The sequence below is a fragment of the Heterodontus francisci genome, chromosome 17, assembly GCF_036365525.1.
Source record: "Heterodontus francisci isolate sHetFra1 chromosome 17, sHetFra1.hap1, whole genome shotgun sequence".
Taxonomy (NCBI): Eukaryota; Metazoa; Chordata; class Chondrichthyes; order Heterodontiformes; family Heterodontidae; genus Heterodontus; species Heterodontus francisci.
In genome coordinates, this window is record NC_090387.1 from 56,518,467 (window position 1) to 56,533,847 (window position 15,381).

General features: G+C 43.1%; 1 protein-coding gene across 5 annotated transcripts in view; it reads left to right on the forward strand.

Moving 5' to 3' along the window:
- The window catches only part of fto (FTO alpha-ketoglutarate dependent dioxygenase), a 465,612-nt gene that overhangs the window by 428,873 nt on the left and 21,358 nt on the right, over window positions 1–15,381 (forward strand). For 2 of the 5 annotated variants that reach the window (XM_068049464.1, XM_068049463.1), the window contains exon 9: window positions 2,408–2,553. In XM_068049464.1, coding sequence (XP_067905565.1) covers window positions 2,408–2,553 — 146 coding nt within the window. Of the gene's footprint in view, window positions 1–2,407; window positions 2,554–15,381 lie in introns of those variants that run through there. The other 3 variants (XM_068049472.1, XM_068049471.1, XM_068049467.1) reach the window with 3 other exon arrangements.

The window sequence follows — 15,381 nt, forward strand, 5'->3', positions numbered from 1 at the left end:
CCCAAAGACACATTGTACAGCGAGCTCGCCACTGGTATCAGACCCACTGGCCGTCCATGTCTCCGTTATAAAGACGTCTGCAAACGCGACATGAAATCGTGTGACATTGATCACAAGTCGTGGGAGTCAGTTGCCAGCATTCGCCAGAGCTGGCGGGCAGCCATAAAGACAGGGCTAAATTGTGGCGAGTCGAAGAGACTTAGTAGTTGGCAGGAAAAAAGACAGAGGCGCAAGGGGAGAGCCAACTGTGCAACAGCCCCAACAAACAAATTTCTCTGCAGCACCTGTGGAAGAGCCTGTCACTCCAGAATTGGCCTTTATAGCCACTCCAGGCGCTGCTTCACAAACCACTGACCACCTCCAGGCGCGTATCCATTGTCTCTCGAGATAAGGAGGCCCAAAAGAAGATTCCAATGATACGTTTGGCATTATTTTAGCACTTTGCCGGATACTGGCCTACAGCATTATTTATAAAGGTTTGTCCTTGCAAAAATTACCCAGCATTTAACTGCTACCACAGCTATTCAGACAAGTATTCTGTACTTTATTTGTTAGAGCTGTTATAAAGCTCCATACTGTTCCATTAGCTTCACCTCTGAGGTGAGCATACAAATGGTGCACTATACTTGCCAGGCATCCCTTTTTATTACAGAAACTGGAAACAACTTTGTAACAAGAAAGGATGTAGCTGATTTGGTAAAAACACTTAATTGGATCAATTTTTGTTGTGTGGACTTGAATTTGTAATAATTTTGAACTACAGGCCATCTGAAAAAGATAGCACAGCTTTAGAAGTCACATGAATGGCTTTGCTATGAAAAACTATTGATGTTGAAGACCAAGCACGATGTTGAAGACCAAGCACAATGTTGAAGTCGTTTAGCGCAGTGATGCTGAGCTGAAAGGCATCTTGTCCCTTTTACATTAACCTTTTATTGACTGCTCATAAACCTTAATTAACCCACACCTTAACAAAAATAGCTAATTTAAGCTTCGTAAGTATTGCAACCAGCCCTAAGATTCCTCCAACAATGGTTTGACTCTGGTTTTAAAAAAACAAAGAATTCAAAAATGCCCGAAAAATTGTATGAAGTTCTCTTTTTTTATCCAGACATAGAAGTGTTCTAATTGCAATTTTACTTCTGCTATGCACTCAGTCATTTATAGTAACTGAGCTGTCCTACATAGCTTTTGTTCCCTTAATTCTTGTTTTAAATAAATAATGAGAATGTTTAAACACATTACTCTTTTCAGGGCCCTGAGGTCGGATAATCTTATTATTTATGAAGTGATGTGCTACATAATAGTGTTTAGTGCATGTTAACAGATGCTATTATCCTGAAATGATGTAGGCTACTGAAGATGTATTGGTATGTTATATGTTAATACTGTGCTCACCATGTAATGTACCGCTAGACTAAATCGTGTAGATGTTTGTGAAGCAATTAGACACACTTAACAAAACTGATTGTCTAGTCACTTTAAATGTACACACAGTATTAAATATGCATCTGTTCATATAGTTATATTAGTAACAGTCCTATTCTATAATTTGCCTGTTTTAAAACTCAGTTATCCATGACAGTTCAAATATTGATTAATTCATATTTGTGCATTAATTTTTTTGAAGAGATATAGTTGTCATAAAGGAGCAAAGAATATGAGATTTAATTCATGATGTTCAATAGACTGAAGTAAATTGACTTCTAATCTCTGATGCTGTGGAGATTACAGTACTACAGCTGGGGCTTTCGCAGTATCACAGTCTGTGATTAAAAGAAATACACCACATCCTTTGCATTCTAATGAGAAAGCTTTGAAGATCTGTTTTGTAGCGGACTTTCATCTTGGGTTATCAAGTCACAAAGTAAATTTTTGAACTGTGCTATTTTCAAAATACTTTTAATAAATCTGACATGTTAACATAGGTCTCGTATATTTCATGTAAGACAAATGTCTTACAATTGAATAAAGATCTTTTCTGTCAGATTAAGTAATTTACTGAAGAACCAAAGTCAAAAGTTACAAGTTAAAACAGTTTTTATCCCCCAACTTAATGACGCTGATGAGAAAATTACAACATGTATAAGACAATATAAGCCAGACCTGCTTCAGGGGATTGTGCAACAATATGCTCTTTGTTTTCCAACGACATGCTTGACTTGCAATAACAGTTGGCAAATATTTTTAATGAATTCAAAACTAGCTTAAAGTTTGTTACTATAAAGATGAAGGATTTATCTCCCTGATATTTTAGATTGTGTTTCATGATTGAATTACTTTAATAAGCAATTATTTTTTAAAGTTTCTTTTGACTTTAGTCCTTATATAACTTATTTTGATCTGGTTACAATGACGAAATTGCTTTAACTTTGTACTTTTGACAACTCTTGTGTTTTCGTTCCAGGTGTCAGTCCAGACTTGCCAATAATCTACCAGTTGATGAGCAGCCAGAATGTCGTCCTCACTGGTGCAATGGAAACCCTGATATGCCTCTACCCTTTGACTTGGAAGAAATTATTTCACTTTTAAGGAATCAGCTCATGTCTGCAGGTAAATGTGGGGGGAAATGTTGCTGGTAACAATAGGTAAAACAGTTAATATATTTCCTTACTATTATTTCATCATATTTCCTTAGTATTGTTGTGCTTATCATACACTATAATTCTTTGTTTCCACTTAACACAAGCAAAGGACAGAAAAGTATTTTTCTTCCTCCCTTTCCCCCCACTATTGTACCATGTTTATTTCATAAAGAGTTAGGCGAAATCAAAAGATCATCTCAAAGAGTTCAGCCCCAATATGTTCTGTGAACTCTTGGAAACTTGTTAATGTTGTTCAGCAGCATGATACTGATTGTTGGAAATGGCTTTTTTTTTCATTTGTTTCATGGGACGTGGACATTGCTGGCAAGGCCAGCACTTGTTGCCCATCCCTGATTGCCCTTGAGAAGATGATGGTGCGTTACCTTCTTGAACCGCTGCAGTACATCTGGTGTAGGTCCACCCACAGTGCTGTTAGGGTGAGAGTTCCAGGATTTTGATCCAGTGACAGTGAAGGAACAGCAATTATTTCCAAGTCAGGATGGTGTGTGGCTTGGAGAGGATCTAGCAAATGGTGGTGTTCCCATGCGTCTGCTGCCCTTGTCTTTTTAGTTGGAAGAGGTTGTGGGTTTGGAAGATGCTGTCGAAGGAGGCATGGTGAGTTGCTGCAGCGCACCTTGTATATACACTACTGCCATTGTGCGTCGGTGGTGGAGGGGGTGAATGTTTATGGTGGCGGATGGGGTGCTGATCAAGCTGGCTGCTTTGTCCTGGATGGTGTCGAGTATCCTGAGTGTTGTTGGAGCTGCACTCATCCAGGCAAGTGGAAAGTGTTCCATCACACTCCTGACCTGTGCTTTGTAGATGGTGACAGGTTTTGGGAAGTCAGGAGGTGGGTTACTTGCTGCAGAATTCCCAGCCTCTGACCTGCTCTTGTAGCCAGTGTACTTATATGGCTGCCCCATCAGTTTCAGTTCAGTTCAGTTTCTGATTAATGGTAACCCCCCCAGGATGTTGATAGTGGGGGATTCAGCAATGGTAATGCCATTGAATGACAAGGGGAGATGGTTAGATTCTCTCATGTTGGAGACATCATTGCCTGACACTTGAGTGGCATGAATTTTACTTGCCACCTATCAGCCTAAGCCTGAATGTTGTCCAGGTCTTGCTGCATTTCTACACGGACTGCTTCAGTATCTGAGGAGTTGCGAATGGTACTGACCATTGTACAATCACCAGCGAATATCCCCACTTCTGATGTTATGATGGAAGGAAGGTCACTGATGAAGCAGCTGAAGATGTTTGGGCCTAGGACAGTACACTGAGGAACTCCTGCAGCAATGTCCTGGGGCTGAGATGATTGACCTCCAACAACTACAACCATCTTCCTTTGTGCTAGGTATGACTCCAACCAGTGAAGAATTTTCCCCCTGATTCCCATTGATACCAGTTTTGCTTGGGCTCTTTGATGACACACTCGGTCAAATGCTGCCTTGATATCAAGGGCAATCACACTCACCTCACCTCTTGAGTTGAGCTCTTTTGTCCATGTTTAGACCAAGGCTGTAATGAGGTCAGGAGCCGAGTGGCCCAAACCCAAACTGAGCATCAGGGAGCAGGTTATTGTTGTGTAAGTGGCACTTGATAGCGTTGTCAATGACACCTTCCATCACTTTGCTGATAGTTGAGAGTAGACTGATGGGGCGCTCATTGGCCAGGTTGGATTTGTCCTGCTTTTTGTGGATGGGACATACCTGGGCATTTTTCCACATTGTCGGGTAGATGCCAGTGTTGTAGCTGTACTGGAACAACTTGGGTTGGGGTGCAGCCTTCCATTTCAGATCTACAAGTAATTGCCTTCCATTTCAGATGGACGATACCTGTTGGGTGATACTGCTATTTGGTTTAACTTAGACCAGTTTTTCTAGATTCTTACTAAGTTGCGAATGTAATTCTTCAAACATTATTTTGTTATAGGTCAGACCAGGCAAAAAATTGTGATAATTTTTTAACAAAAATGTTGAACTCAGGCAGTGTACTGTGCTCATTTTAAAAATGTTATTCATTCACGGGATGTGGGTATCGTTGATGAGGCCAACATTTATTTTCCATTCCTAATTGCCCTTGAGAAGGTGGTGATGAACTGTCTTCTTGAACCACTGTAATCTGTTTGGTGTAGGTATTCCTACAGTGCTGTTAAGTAAGGAGTTCCAGGATTTTAACCCAGCGATGATGAAGGAACAGCGGTATAGCTCCTTGTCAGGATAGCATGTGACTTGGAGGGGAACTTGGAGGTGCTGGTGTTCCCAAGCTCCTGCTGCTCTTCTTGTCCTTCTAGGTGATCAGGTCACAACTTTGAGAGGTGCTGTTTAAGAAGTCTTGGCAAATTGCTGCAGTGCACCTTGTAGATGGTACACACTGCTGCTGGTAGTGGAGGGAGTGAATATTTAAGGTGGTAGATGCCAGTCATGAAACTGCTTTGTCCTGGATGGCGTTGAGCTACTTGAGTGTTGTTGGAGTTGCAGTCATCCAGGCAAGTGGTGTGTACCACTCCTGACTTGTGCTTTGTAAGTGGTGGAATGGCTTTAGAGAGTCAGAAGGAAAGTCACTTGTCACAGAATACCTCGGCACTGAGTACTCTTGTAACCATAGTACTTACTGCTTAGAGTCTGTATATGATAAAGAAGGCATCTCAAGAAATGCATGTAACCAATAATGAACCTGGGACAGATGCAGACAGTTGTTTAAAAAGCTGTACAATCTTTTACATTCAGTCTTAATCCGGTCACTAACATTGATTAAAGAAGCACCCAAACAAGAAGAAAGAATGAACTGTAACTATGTTATTTACAAAAGGGATTCAATTAGTTAACAGATTAGAACCATTGCTTTTCTTGGTATATAAATGACCTGGACTTGGTACAGGGAGTACAATTTTGAAGATTGCTAATAATACAAAACTTGGCAACTCTAGTGAATAAGATAGTAACAGAATTCAGGAGGATAGAGACACTCTGGTGAAATGAGCAGGAGCATGGCAGATGCAATTTAATGCGAATATGTATGAAGTGATGCACTTTTGGAGGAACAACATGAAGTGGCAGTATAATTTAAATGGTGCTATTTTGAATGAGCTGCAAGTGCAGAGGAACCTGTTGGTGCATATTCATAAACATTTAAAGGTGGCAGGGCAAGCTGGTAAGGTTAAGAAATCGTATAGGATACTTGGCTTTTTGTAAATAGGGCCAATGAATACAAAAACAAAGAAGTCATGTTAAATCACTGGTTAGATCTAATTTTCAGAGTTACAGGTAAAAACACTTGGGCGTGGGACTAAGTTGGATAGCTCCTTCCAAGAGTCAACACAGGCACAACAGGCCAATGGCCTCGTTCTGTGCTGTAAGATTCTATGATTATCTTCATGCATTAATATTCTACACATGTATATGGTGTGTGATGGCTTGGGTGGCATTGTGCCTGATGGGAATTGAGTTGAAAGGGGGGCAAATGGGCAGGGAGGTGGGTTGGGCTGGTTACCGACCCCAGTGAGACTTTGAAACCGACTGCTGCTCTTTTGCTGTTTCAATCATCCTGCCTGGTCTCTAGACCAGGGATGTGGTCGGGGAGGGCAGTGGTGATTCTGTCAAGTAGGTTATTGGGAAGTTGTCCCATATTGTCTAATATTGCTTCAATTCCAGGACAAGTCTATACTTCGTCATTCTAGAGAGATGTACATTCTTGCTGCCGACAGTGAGAGCTGTGCTGTGCACTGTAGAGAATGCTTTTTACATTTTTTATTATCCAAGTGCATTATTAGCCAGAGGTCTTCCAATATTCGCCTGGAGTGGAGGGGTTGAATATTATTTGCGAAATGTAAGATCTTTGTTTCATATATCAGAAAGGTACCCTTGTGCAAAACTAATCTTTCATGATGTGCTCTTAACTACGTTTGTGGAGTCCTATCATCCTTCAGTTTTCCCTTCATAAAAGTAAACTTGGTATCATTACAAAACAAGCTGGTGTTGTAACATGGTTCTGTTGAAGTGGTGGAATGGGAGTTTGTGCCCACAAGCATTCTTTACCCCACTATTATCTCATTCACTCCCATCACCACACCGCTCAGTTTCCTATCTCAGATGTCTCACTGTAGGGAAATGACAAGTGGGAGACAAATACTTCCCAACAATAGAGCCAAAAAATTGTACCTGGGCAACTCCTACACACCTACTAACTGCTGGTTGAGTGTGACATTGGTGGAGGAATGAGGACAGGTTGTCTGTCTAATCTTTTGGTCATAATTAGTTTATGACATAGCCTGAGAAAATCACAAATAGGAAGAGTGATAAAGTGGAGCAAGGGGATCATATCCTTTTTATAAAGGCATTGTTCTATTTATGTTTCAGTTGCCGTTCAAAATTGCATGACCATAAGATGCCTGTATTTTTCTATTTTTAATCCCTCTTTCTCTCTCCTTTCGCTTTCACCTTAATTTTGTTCTTATATTCTCTTCATCTTTTTCTTGAATCGAATCTACAACAGTCTCTCTCCACCTTAATTTCTCCAAGTGGATTCACATCTGCTGTAATGATCTTTTTGAATTTTCTGTCTTTTAAAATTATTTAGCATTTACAAGCCTGATCCTTCTTGACATTTCGGTCACTTTTGAGCTGCTTCCCCTTGGCACCAACAGCTGGCTGCAGAAACTGTAACCCCACACTTCTTTCTGGGCCATGCAGGTGTGTTCAGAATATTCACAGGTTTTGTGTCTGCAGTTACTACACAAATGCAGCACGTGCTTAAAGGAACTTTCAGCTACAAGTTTTGAGCATAATTTCAAACTCCTCAAACATCAGATTTGGATACCATAGGCTGAAGCACTCAATTGAGCAATTCTAGCAATATGTATTAGACATATAACTACACCATGCATAATCTTGCTGGAGCCCTTGGGACACAAAGAGATTGTGGCCGGGATTTTATCCTTGGCGGATGGGAGCCGTCCACCGACTGAAAAGTCGATGGCGAACCTGCTTCCGCAACTTCCACTGCTTGAGGCGGGAAGTCCCACCTAATCGAGCTGCCGGCCAATCAGCGGGCCGGTAGCTCTCTGTCCCAGCAGTGCCACCGAATGCAAGCTGCTGTAGGAAGAATGAAGGAGAACTGAGTAACACATAGGGCAGCATGTAAGCAGTTTAATTTCCCATATGCTAGGAATGTGTTTTTGTCCTTAAGTCTTTATAATAATGCTGTTCACAAAAGCGAGCTGTAAAATTGCTACAATGGTAAATCAGTATAAAGAAGCCATTACAAGCAACATATTATTAATGATTCCTGTTTCATTATCTGGAAGGATAAAGGCATGACTTCTTAAGTGAAACACTGATGTGAATTGTCCCATAGATGTAAAGCAAAAGTGACCTGCCTGTACTTGTACTTCAGACCTATCAATATATCTTTATTTGCCAGCCTAATAAATGGAGCACTTTTATCCTTCCTTTAATCAGGCTTTTGGCTTTGGAAACATCATATCAATTACTAAACTGAATATCCTGGCAATTTCTGATCTTTAAATAGTTGCAGAACTAGTGTCATGTGTTTCTGTGGTGCTATAAGGGTTAATCCCTCTCTGTCTCTATACATTGACATAAATCCAAGATCAGACAGACTTGGGAAATGGTTCAAATTATATCTTAATATTGTAGGACAAAGCTGTTTTAAAAATGCTTTCGTACATGTCTTTGCTTACTTTTAGTTTTCATCAACCCAAGACGAATGAGTTGAAGTTGTCTACATGTTTGACAAGCTGAATTGATTACAAAAGATACGGATCTATTTGCCTGTCTGCACTTGCAGTGAGCCGATGTACATCAGTTTTACTTAAGCTGTCTTTCTGTGCAAAATCGTGATGCAGTTTTGCGGTTTTAACAGACAAATTTTCATTAACTTTATTATTTTAATCTCCTTCTTCCCACCACTGTTCTTTCCCTATATGTGTGTTGCAATGATTCTTGCCTACATATGCTCACCTTAGGGAGCAGGGTAGTTCAGACTACAGGCTTCGCCTCAGATGTTAACACTGCTGTGCTGTTGATAGGGCAGCAAATAGGAGATACATACTTAGTGAAGGAAATTCTCGAGATGGGTTTTTCATCAAGCAGTCATCATATGCGGGCGGCACAGTGGCGCAGTGGTTAGCACCGCAGCCTCACAGCTCCAGGGACCCGGGTTCGATTCCGGGTACTGCCTGTGTGGAGTTTGCAAGTTCTCCCTGTGTCTGTGTGGGTTTTCTCCGGGTGCTCCGGTTTCCTCCCACAAGCCAAAAGACTTGCAGGTTGATAGGTAAATTGGCCATTATAAATTGTCACTAGTATAGGTAGGTGGTAGGGAAATATAGGGACAGGTGGGGATGTTTGGTAGGAATATGGGATTAGTGTAGGATTAGTATAAATGGGTGGTTGATGTTCGGCACAGACTTGGTGGGCCGAAGGGCCTGTTTCAGTGCTGTATCTCTAATCTAATCTAATATGCTATAAAGCATGGAGAAGTTAAAATCAACTAGAAAAATCACTTCTTTTCAAAGATACATTGGCGAGGACCATCTAACCTACCCTTTCTGCATCACATAAGGCTATATCTTGATAGGCAGCTTCAGCTGCAATTTTTTCCTGATGTGCATGCCATTTGTTCTGTTGCTCTATCAGTTTTTTCACATTTAATGTTGAGCTTCATGGTTAATGTTGGACTTCCCATTCTGTGTGAAGAGATAGAGACATTCATTGTTTCTGGTGCATTTCCCTCAATCACATCTTTGTGTGATTTCTGTCAAAAGTTCCAGTGGAGGGTGAAGCACCAGAAATATAAACTGTATTTGATCATTGAAACTGAGCTGACAGATGCTCAGTTGGAGAAGAAATTGTCCAAAACCAATAAAGATGAAAATGATAAGGCAGCGTTGAAGTTTTCTGTTCCCCTGACTTATGCTCCGCAGCTTTAAATAAAAGAAAGACGAGCCTGTATTTCATTCCAATTTAAATACTTCTCAAAGATTTGTTTCTACAACATAATCCAAACAGCTACAAGTGAGGCTCCTCATTAATTCTTATCTAAATATCACAACACTTTTCATGATTGCTTGTCTATCCTACTTGATGTGGGATTAGAGCGCGACTTGAGAGATACCCAATGTATTTGAATCTGCCTTGCAGCAACTTTGCATCAGCTGTTAATGTTAATGAAGGTTGCAATACTAGTCCAAATATGCACATCTGTGTGCACTCCACATTTTTTTGTTTATTCATTCATGGGATGTGGGCGTCACTGGCTATGCCAGCATTTATTGCCCATCCCTAATTGCTCTTGAGAAGATGGTGGTGAGCTGCCTTCTTGAACCGCTGCAGTCCATGTGAGGTAGGTACACCCACAGTGTTGTTAGGAAGGGAGTTCCAGGATTTTGACCCAGCGACAGTAAAGGAACGGCGATATAGCTTTGTCCTGGATGGTGTTGAGCATCTTGAGTGTTGTTGGAGCTGCACCCATCCAGGCACGTGGAGAGTATTCCATCACACTCCTGACTTGTGTCTTGCAGATGGTGGACAGGCTTTGGGGAGTCAGGAGGTGAGTTACTCGCCGCAGGATTCCTAGCCTCTGACCTGCTCTTGTAGCCATGGCATTTATATGGCTACTCCAGTTCAGTTTCTGGCCAATGGTAGCCGCTAAGATGTTGATAGTGGGGGATTCAGTGATGGTAATGCCATTGAATGTCAAGGGGAGATGGTTAGATTCTCTCTTGTTGGAGATGGTCATTGCCTGGAACTTGAGTGGCACGCATGTTATTTGCCACTTATCAGCCTTCGCCTGGATATCGTCCAGGCCTTGCTGCATTTCTACACAGACTGCTTCAGTATTTGAGGAGTTGCGAATGGTGCTGAACATTTTGCAATCATCAGCGAACAGCCCCACTTCTGACCTTATGATTAAAAGAAGGTTATTGATGAAGCAGCTGAAGATGGTTGGTGCTGAGTGGCCCTGGCGGAACCCAAACTGAGTATCACTGAGCAGGTTATTGCTAAGCAAGTGCTGCTTGATGCACTGTTGATGACACCTTCCATCACTTTACTGATGATTGAGAGTAGACTAATCGGGCGGTAATTGGCCGGGTTGGACTTGTCCTGCTTTTTGTGTACAGGACATACCTGGGCAATTTTCCACATTGCCGGGTAGATGCCAGTGTTGTAGCTATACTGGAACAGCATGGCTAGGGGTGCGGCAAGTTCTGGAGCACAGGTCTTCAGTACTGTTGCTGGAATTTTGTCAGGACCCATTGCCTTTGCAGTATTCAGTGCCTTCAGTCGTTTCTTGATATCACGCGGTGTGTATCGAATTGGCTGAAGTCTGACATCTGTAATGCTGGGGACTTCAGGAGGGGGCCGAGATGGATCATCAACTCGGCACTTCTGGCTGAAGATTGTTGCAGATGCTTCTGCCTTATCTTTCGCACTGATGTGCTGGGCTCCCCCATCATTGAGGATGGGGATATTTGTGGAGCCACCTCCTCCAGTTAGTTGTTTAATTGTCCACCACCATTCACGACTGGATGTGGCAGGACTGCAGAGCTTAGATCTGATCCATTGGTTATGGGATCGCTTAGCTCTGTCTATTGCATGCTGCTTATGCAGTTTGGCATGTAAGTAGTCCTGTGTTGTAGCTTCACAAGGTTGACACCTCATTTTGAGGTATGCCTGGTGCTGCTCCTGCCATGCCCTCCTGCACTTTTCATTGAACCAGGGATGGTCTCCTGGCTTGATGGTAATGGCAGAGTGGGGGATATGCCGAGCCATGAGGTTACAGACTGTGGTTGAGTACAATTCTGCTGCTGCTGATGGCCCACAGTGCCTCATGGATGCCCAGGTTTGCATTGCAAAATCTGTTTGAAATCTATCCCATTTAGCACGGTGATAGTGCCACACAACACGATGGACGGTATCCTCAATGTGAAGACGCGATTTTGTCTCCACAAGGACTGTGCGGTGGTCACTCCTACCAATACAGTCATGGACAGAAGCATATGCGGCAGGCAGATTGGTGAGGACAAGGTCAAGTATGTTTTTCCCTCGTGTTGGTTCCCCCACCACCTGCCATATACCCAGTCTAGCAGTTATGTCCTTAAGTACTCGGCCAGCTCGGTCAGTAGTTGTGCTACCGAGCCACTCGTGGTGATGGACATTGAAGTCCCCCACCCAGAGTACATTTTGTGCCCTTGCCACCCTCAGTGCTTCCTCCAAGTGGTGTTCAACATGGAGGAGTACTGACTGATCAGCTGAGGGAGGGCGGTAGATGGTAATCAGTAGGAGGTAACCTTGCCCATGTTTGAACTGATGCCATGAGACTTCATGGGGTCCGGAGTCGATGTTGAGGACTCCCAGGGCAACTCCCTTCCTACTGTAGACCACTGTCCCGCCACCTCTGCTGGGTCTGTCCTGCCAGTGGGACAGAACATAGCCAGGGATAGCGATTGCAGTGTCTGGGACATTGTCCATATTAAGCTAGATACTGAATCATCTTAGACACACAGCATACATTTGCTGATTCACTACTTCTTAGGTCACTCTGATTCCAAGTTTTGTGTTAGATTAGTGCCATTTAGCTCCTTAAGGGGACAGAACGTGGAAAGCACTAGTTCTTCTGATCACCTGGATCCAACTCTCACAGCCCACACAAGCTTAGACTCCCTTTCACAAGCAAGACAGACATTATTTACATCATTAGAGATTATTTGACTCAGAGGCAAGTTGGGAGTGCAGGCGTGGGGGGTGAGGGAGTCCAATGTCACGTGGGAAACCTGGAAATATGTTCAGCACGTCCTGTCAGTAGGATTTTAACACAGCCAGCTCATTATTATTTTACTTCTGGATTTGGCATCGATTACGTGACAGCGGGCATAATGAGAACCCACATGAAGTGACCTCATCTTCAGTATTTAAAGGGTCAATCTGAAGATGGAATTTGGAGGAGTTTAGATTTGGAAGTGTACAAACGGGTTTAGAATGCTCAAAGGCTGCAACCCGCTTCAATGACACCTCCCTTGATGTTCTGCTGGGGGAAATGAGGAGCCAGTGAGAGATACGCATCCCCAGCAATGGGAGGAAGAAGCCTGCTGCTGCAACAAAGAAGGCATGGCTGGAGGTGGCTGAGGCGGTCTGCAACAAGAGCATTGTGACATACTCCTGGATTCAGTGCAGGAAGTGCTTTAATGACTGAATCAGGTCAGGAAAGGTGAGTACAGCTGCATATTTAGCTACATACTGCTGTGATAAGTGCTCTACCTCTCACCTGTTGCCGCCCCTCCCCCTCCCAGTCTGTACCTGACATGCTGCCTCATGTCCTGATGACACAGGTGCAGGTGGAGCAGTCTTTGGTGAGGCCCGCAAGGGCTCCAAAACACAGAGCTTGTCGGCCAAGAGCATCTCAGCAGTCAGATCTGCGATCTGAGCAGCCTGCCTCTACCTTTATTGTAGCCACAGGGGTTGTTCCACATAGGAGTGGTAGGAAAAGGAAGAGTAAATCTTTGTAGTTGCAAAAGGAAATGCACATGGATGTATAAGAAAACATTATTTCTGTTCTTTAGTAGAATCACATAAATTTTATTAGTTTTCACCACTTACCCATTTTCCCCATTCATTGTTGCTAGGTACCTGAAATGCATCTTCAGCATATTGATGGCTTGTTTGCTCACACATCTAGTGGTCAAATGGCATTCATTGTAGCACTGTTGGGCTTCATTGGTTGTGTTTCTGACAGATGTCATCAGCCACGGTTTAAGTGGAGTATCCCTTGTCACCCAGCAACCACCCCTTCCGTGTGTTTACAGGTTCAAAGACGTCAGGGAGCTTGGACTACCGCAGGACGAAAGCATCATGGGAGCTCCCCTGGATTCACGTGCACATCTGCAGAAATACCTTTTTGTGTTTGCACACCAGTTGCACATTAATGGAATGGAAGCCCTTGCATTTCATGAATATGGTTGATCTGGAAATGCACAGATTGCCATGTGTGTGCAGTTGATGATGCCCTGGACCTGTGGGAAGCCAGCCAGAGAACCGAACCTGATTCTGATTGGCATCATCACAGGCTAAGTTCACATAATTGCTGGCCCTGGCCAACGACGCATCAGTGACCTGTCTTATACATTTCTGGGCCACAGACTGGGAGATCCCCGGACCAATTTTCACCAGCTGTGCTGTATAGCACTGTGATGCTCAGGCACAAATGTTGTTCCCTGCCCCCATTTGATTCTTTAAAAATGGCCTAAGTGAATTTCCATGCTCTAAGGTCACCAATATTGATTTTGTTGTGCAGTTCTCTATATGACTTCTTACTAAATCTGGTGAGAAAAGGGGATGGCAGAGCACTTTCTTTTATTCCCTGCAACTATGCTGCACCTTCTCATAAAATAGACACCTCAAGTGGACTCAATTCAGGAGAAGCCTCAAGCTGGAAGCTGGAGATGTATCCTGATGGAGGCACCGTTGTCGGCCGAGCTTGGCACAGATGTCTTCATTTATGAATACTGTATTGGCCTAGGCAATATAATTTATCCAGCTGCTTTTGTTATTTGTTCTTGGGATGTGAATATTGCCGGAAAGGCTAACATTTCTTGCCCATCCCTACTTGCCCTAGAGAAGTTGGTGGTGAACTGCCTTCTTGAACCGCTACCATCCATGTACTGTTAGGGAGGGAGTTCCAGGATTTTGACCCAGCAACAGTAAAGGAACGGCGATATAATTCCAAGTCAGGATGGTGTGTGACTTGGCGGGGAACTTGCAGATGGTGGTGTTGCCATGCATCTGCGCCCTTGCCCTTCTAGGTGGAAGAGGTTGTGGGTTTGGAAGGTGTTGTGCTAGGTCAACTGTAGTTAGCTTTTAAAACTTAATTCCAAAGCAAGTTAGTCCTTGCAGGGCCAGATAAATGCAACAATTAGAAAATGCATGGGCAGGATCCAAGATCATGACCCAGGTTTCTGACCGAGGGCAGTAAGAACATAAGAAATAGGAACAGGAGTAGACCATATGGCCATTTGAGTCTGCTCCACCATTCAATATAAGCATGGCTGATCTTCTGCCTAAATTTCACTTTCCTGCCTACTCCCCATATTCCTTGATTCCCCCAAAGAGACCAAAAATCAGTCTATCTCAGCCTTGAATATATTCAATGATGGAGCATTCACAACCCTCTGCGGTAGAGAATTCCAAAGATTCACAACCCTCTAAGTGAAAAGATTTCTCCTCATCTCACTCCTAAATGATCGACCACTTATCCTGAGGGTATGCCCCAAAGTTCTAGATTCACTGCCAGGGGAAACAACCTGTCAGTATCTACCCTGTCAAGCCCCTTCAAAATCTTAGCTGTTACTTCTCATTCCTTTATATTCCAGAGAGGATAGGCCCAATTCACTCAGCCTGTCATCATAGGACTATCCTCTCATCCCAGGAACCAATCTAGTGAACCTTCGCTGTACTGCCTCGAAGGCAAGTATATCCTTCCTTAGATATCGAGACCAAAACTGTGCACATTACTCCAGGAGTGGTCTCACCAAAGCCCTATACAATTGCAGCACAACTTTCTTGTTCTTGTGCTCCAAACCCCTTGCCAACCAATGAAGGCCAACCTGCCATTTTCCTTCCTAATTGTTTGCTGTACCTGCATGCTAAGTGGAAAATGAAATTCAATCTGGAAAAGTGTGAGATAATGCATTTTGGGAGGTGGAACAGGCAAGAGAATACAAAATGATTGGGAGAATACTGAGTAGTGGAGGAACAGAGGAACCCTGGAGTGTGTGTCT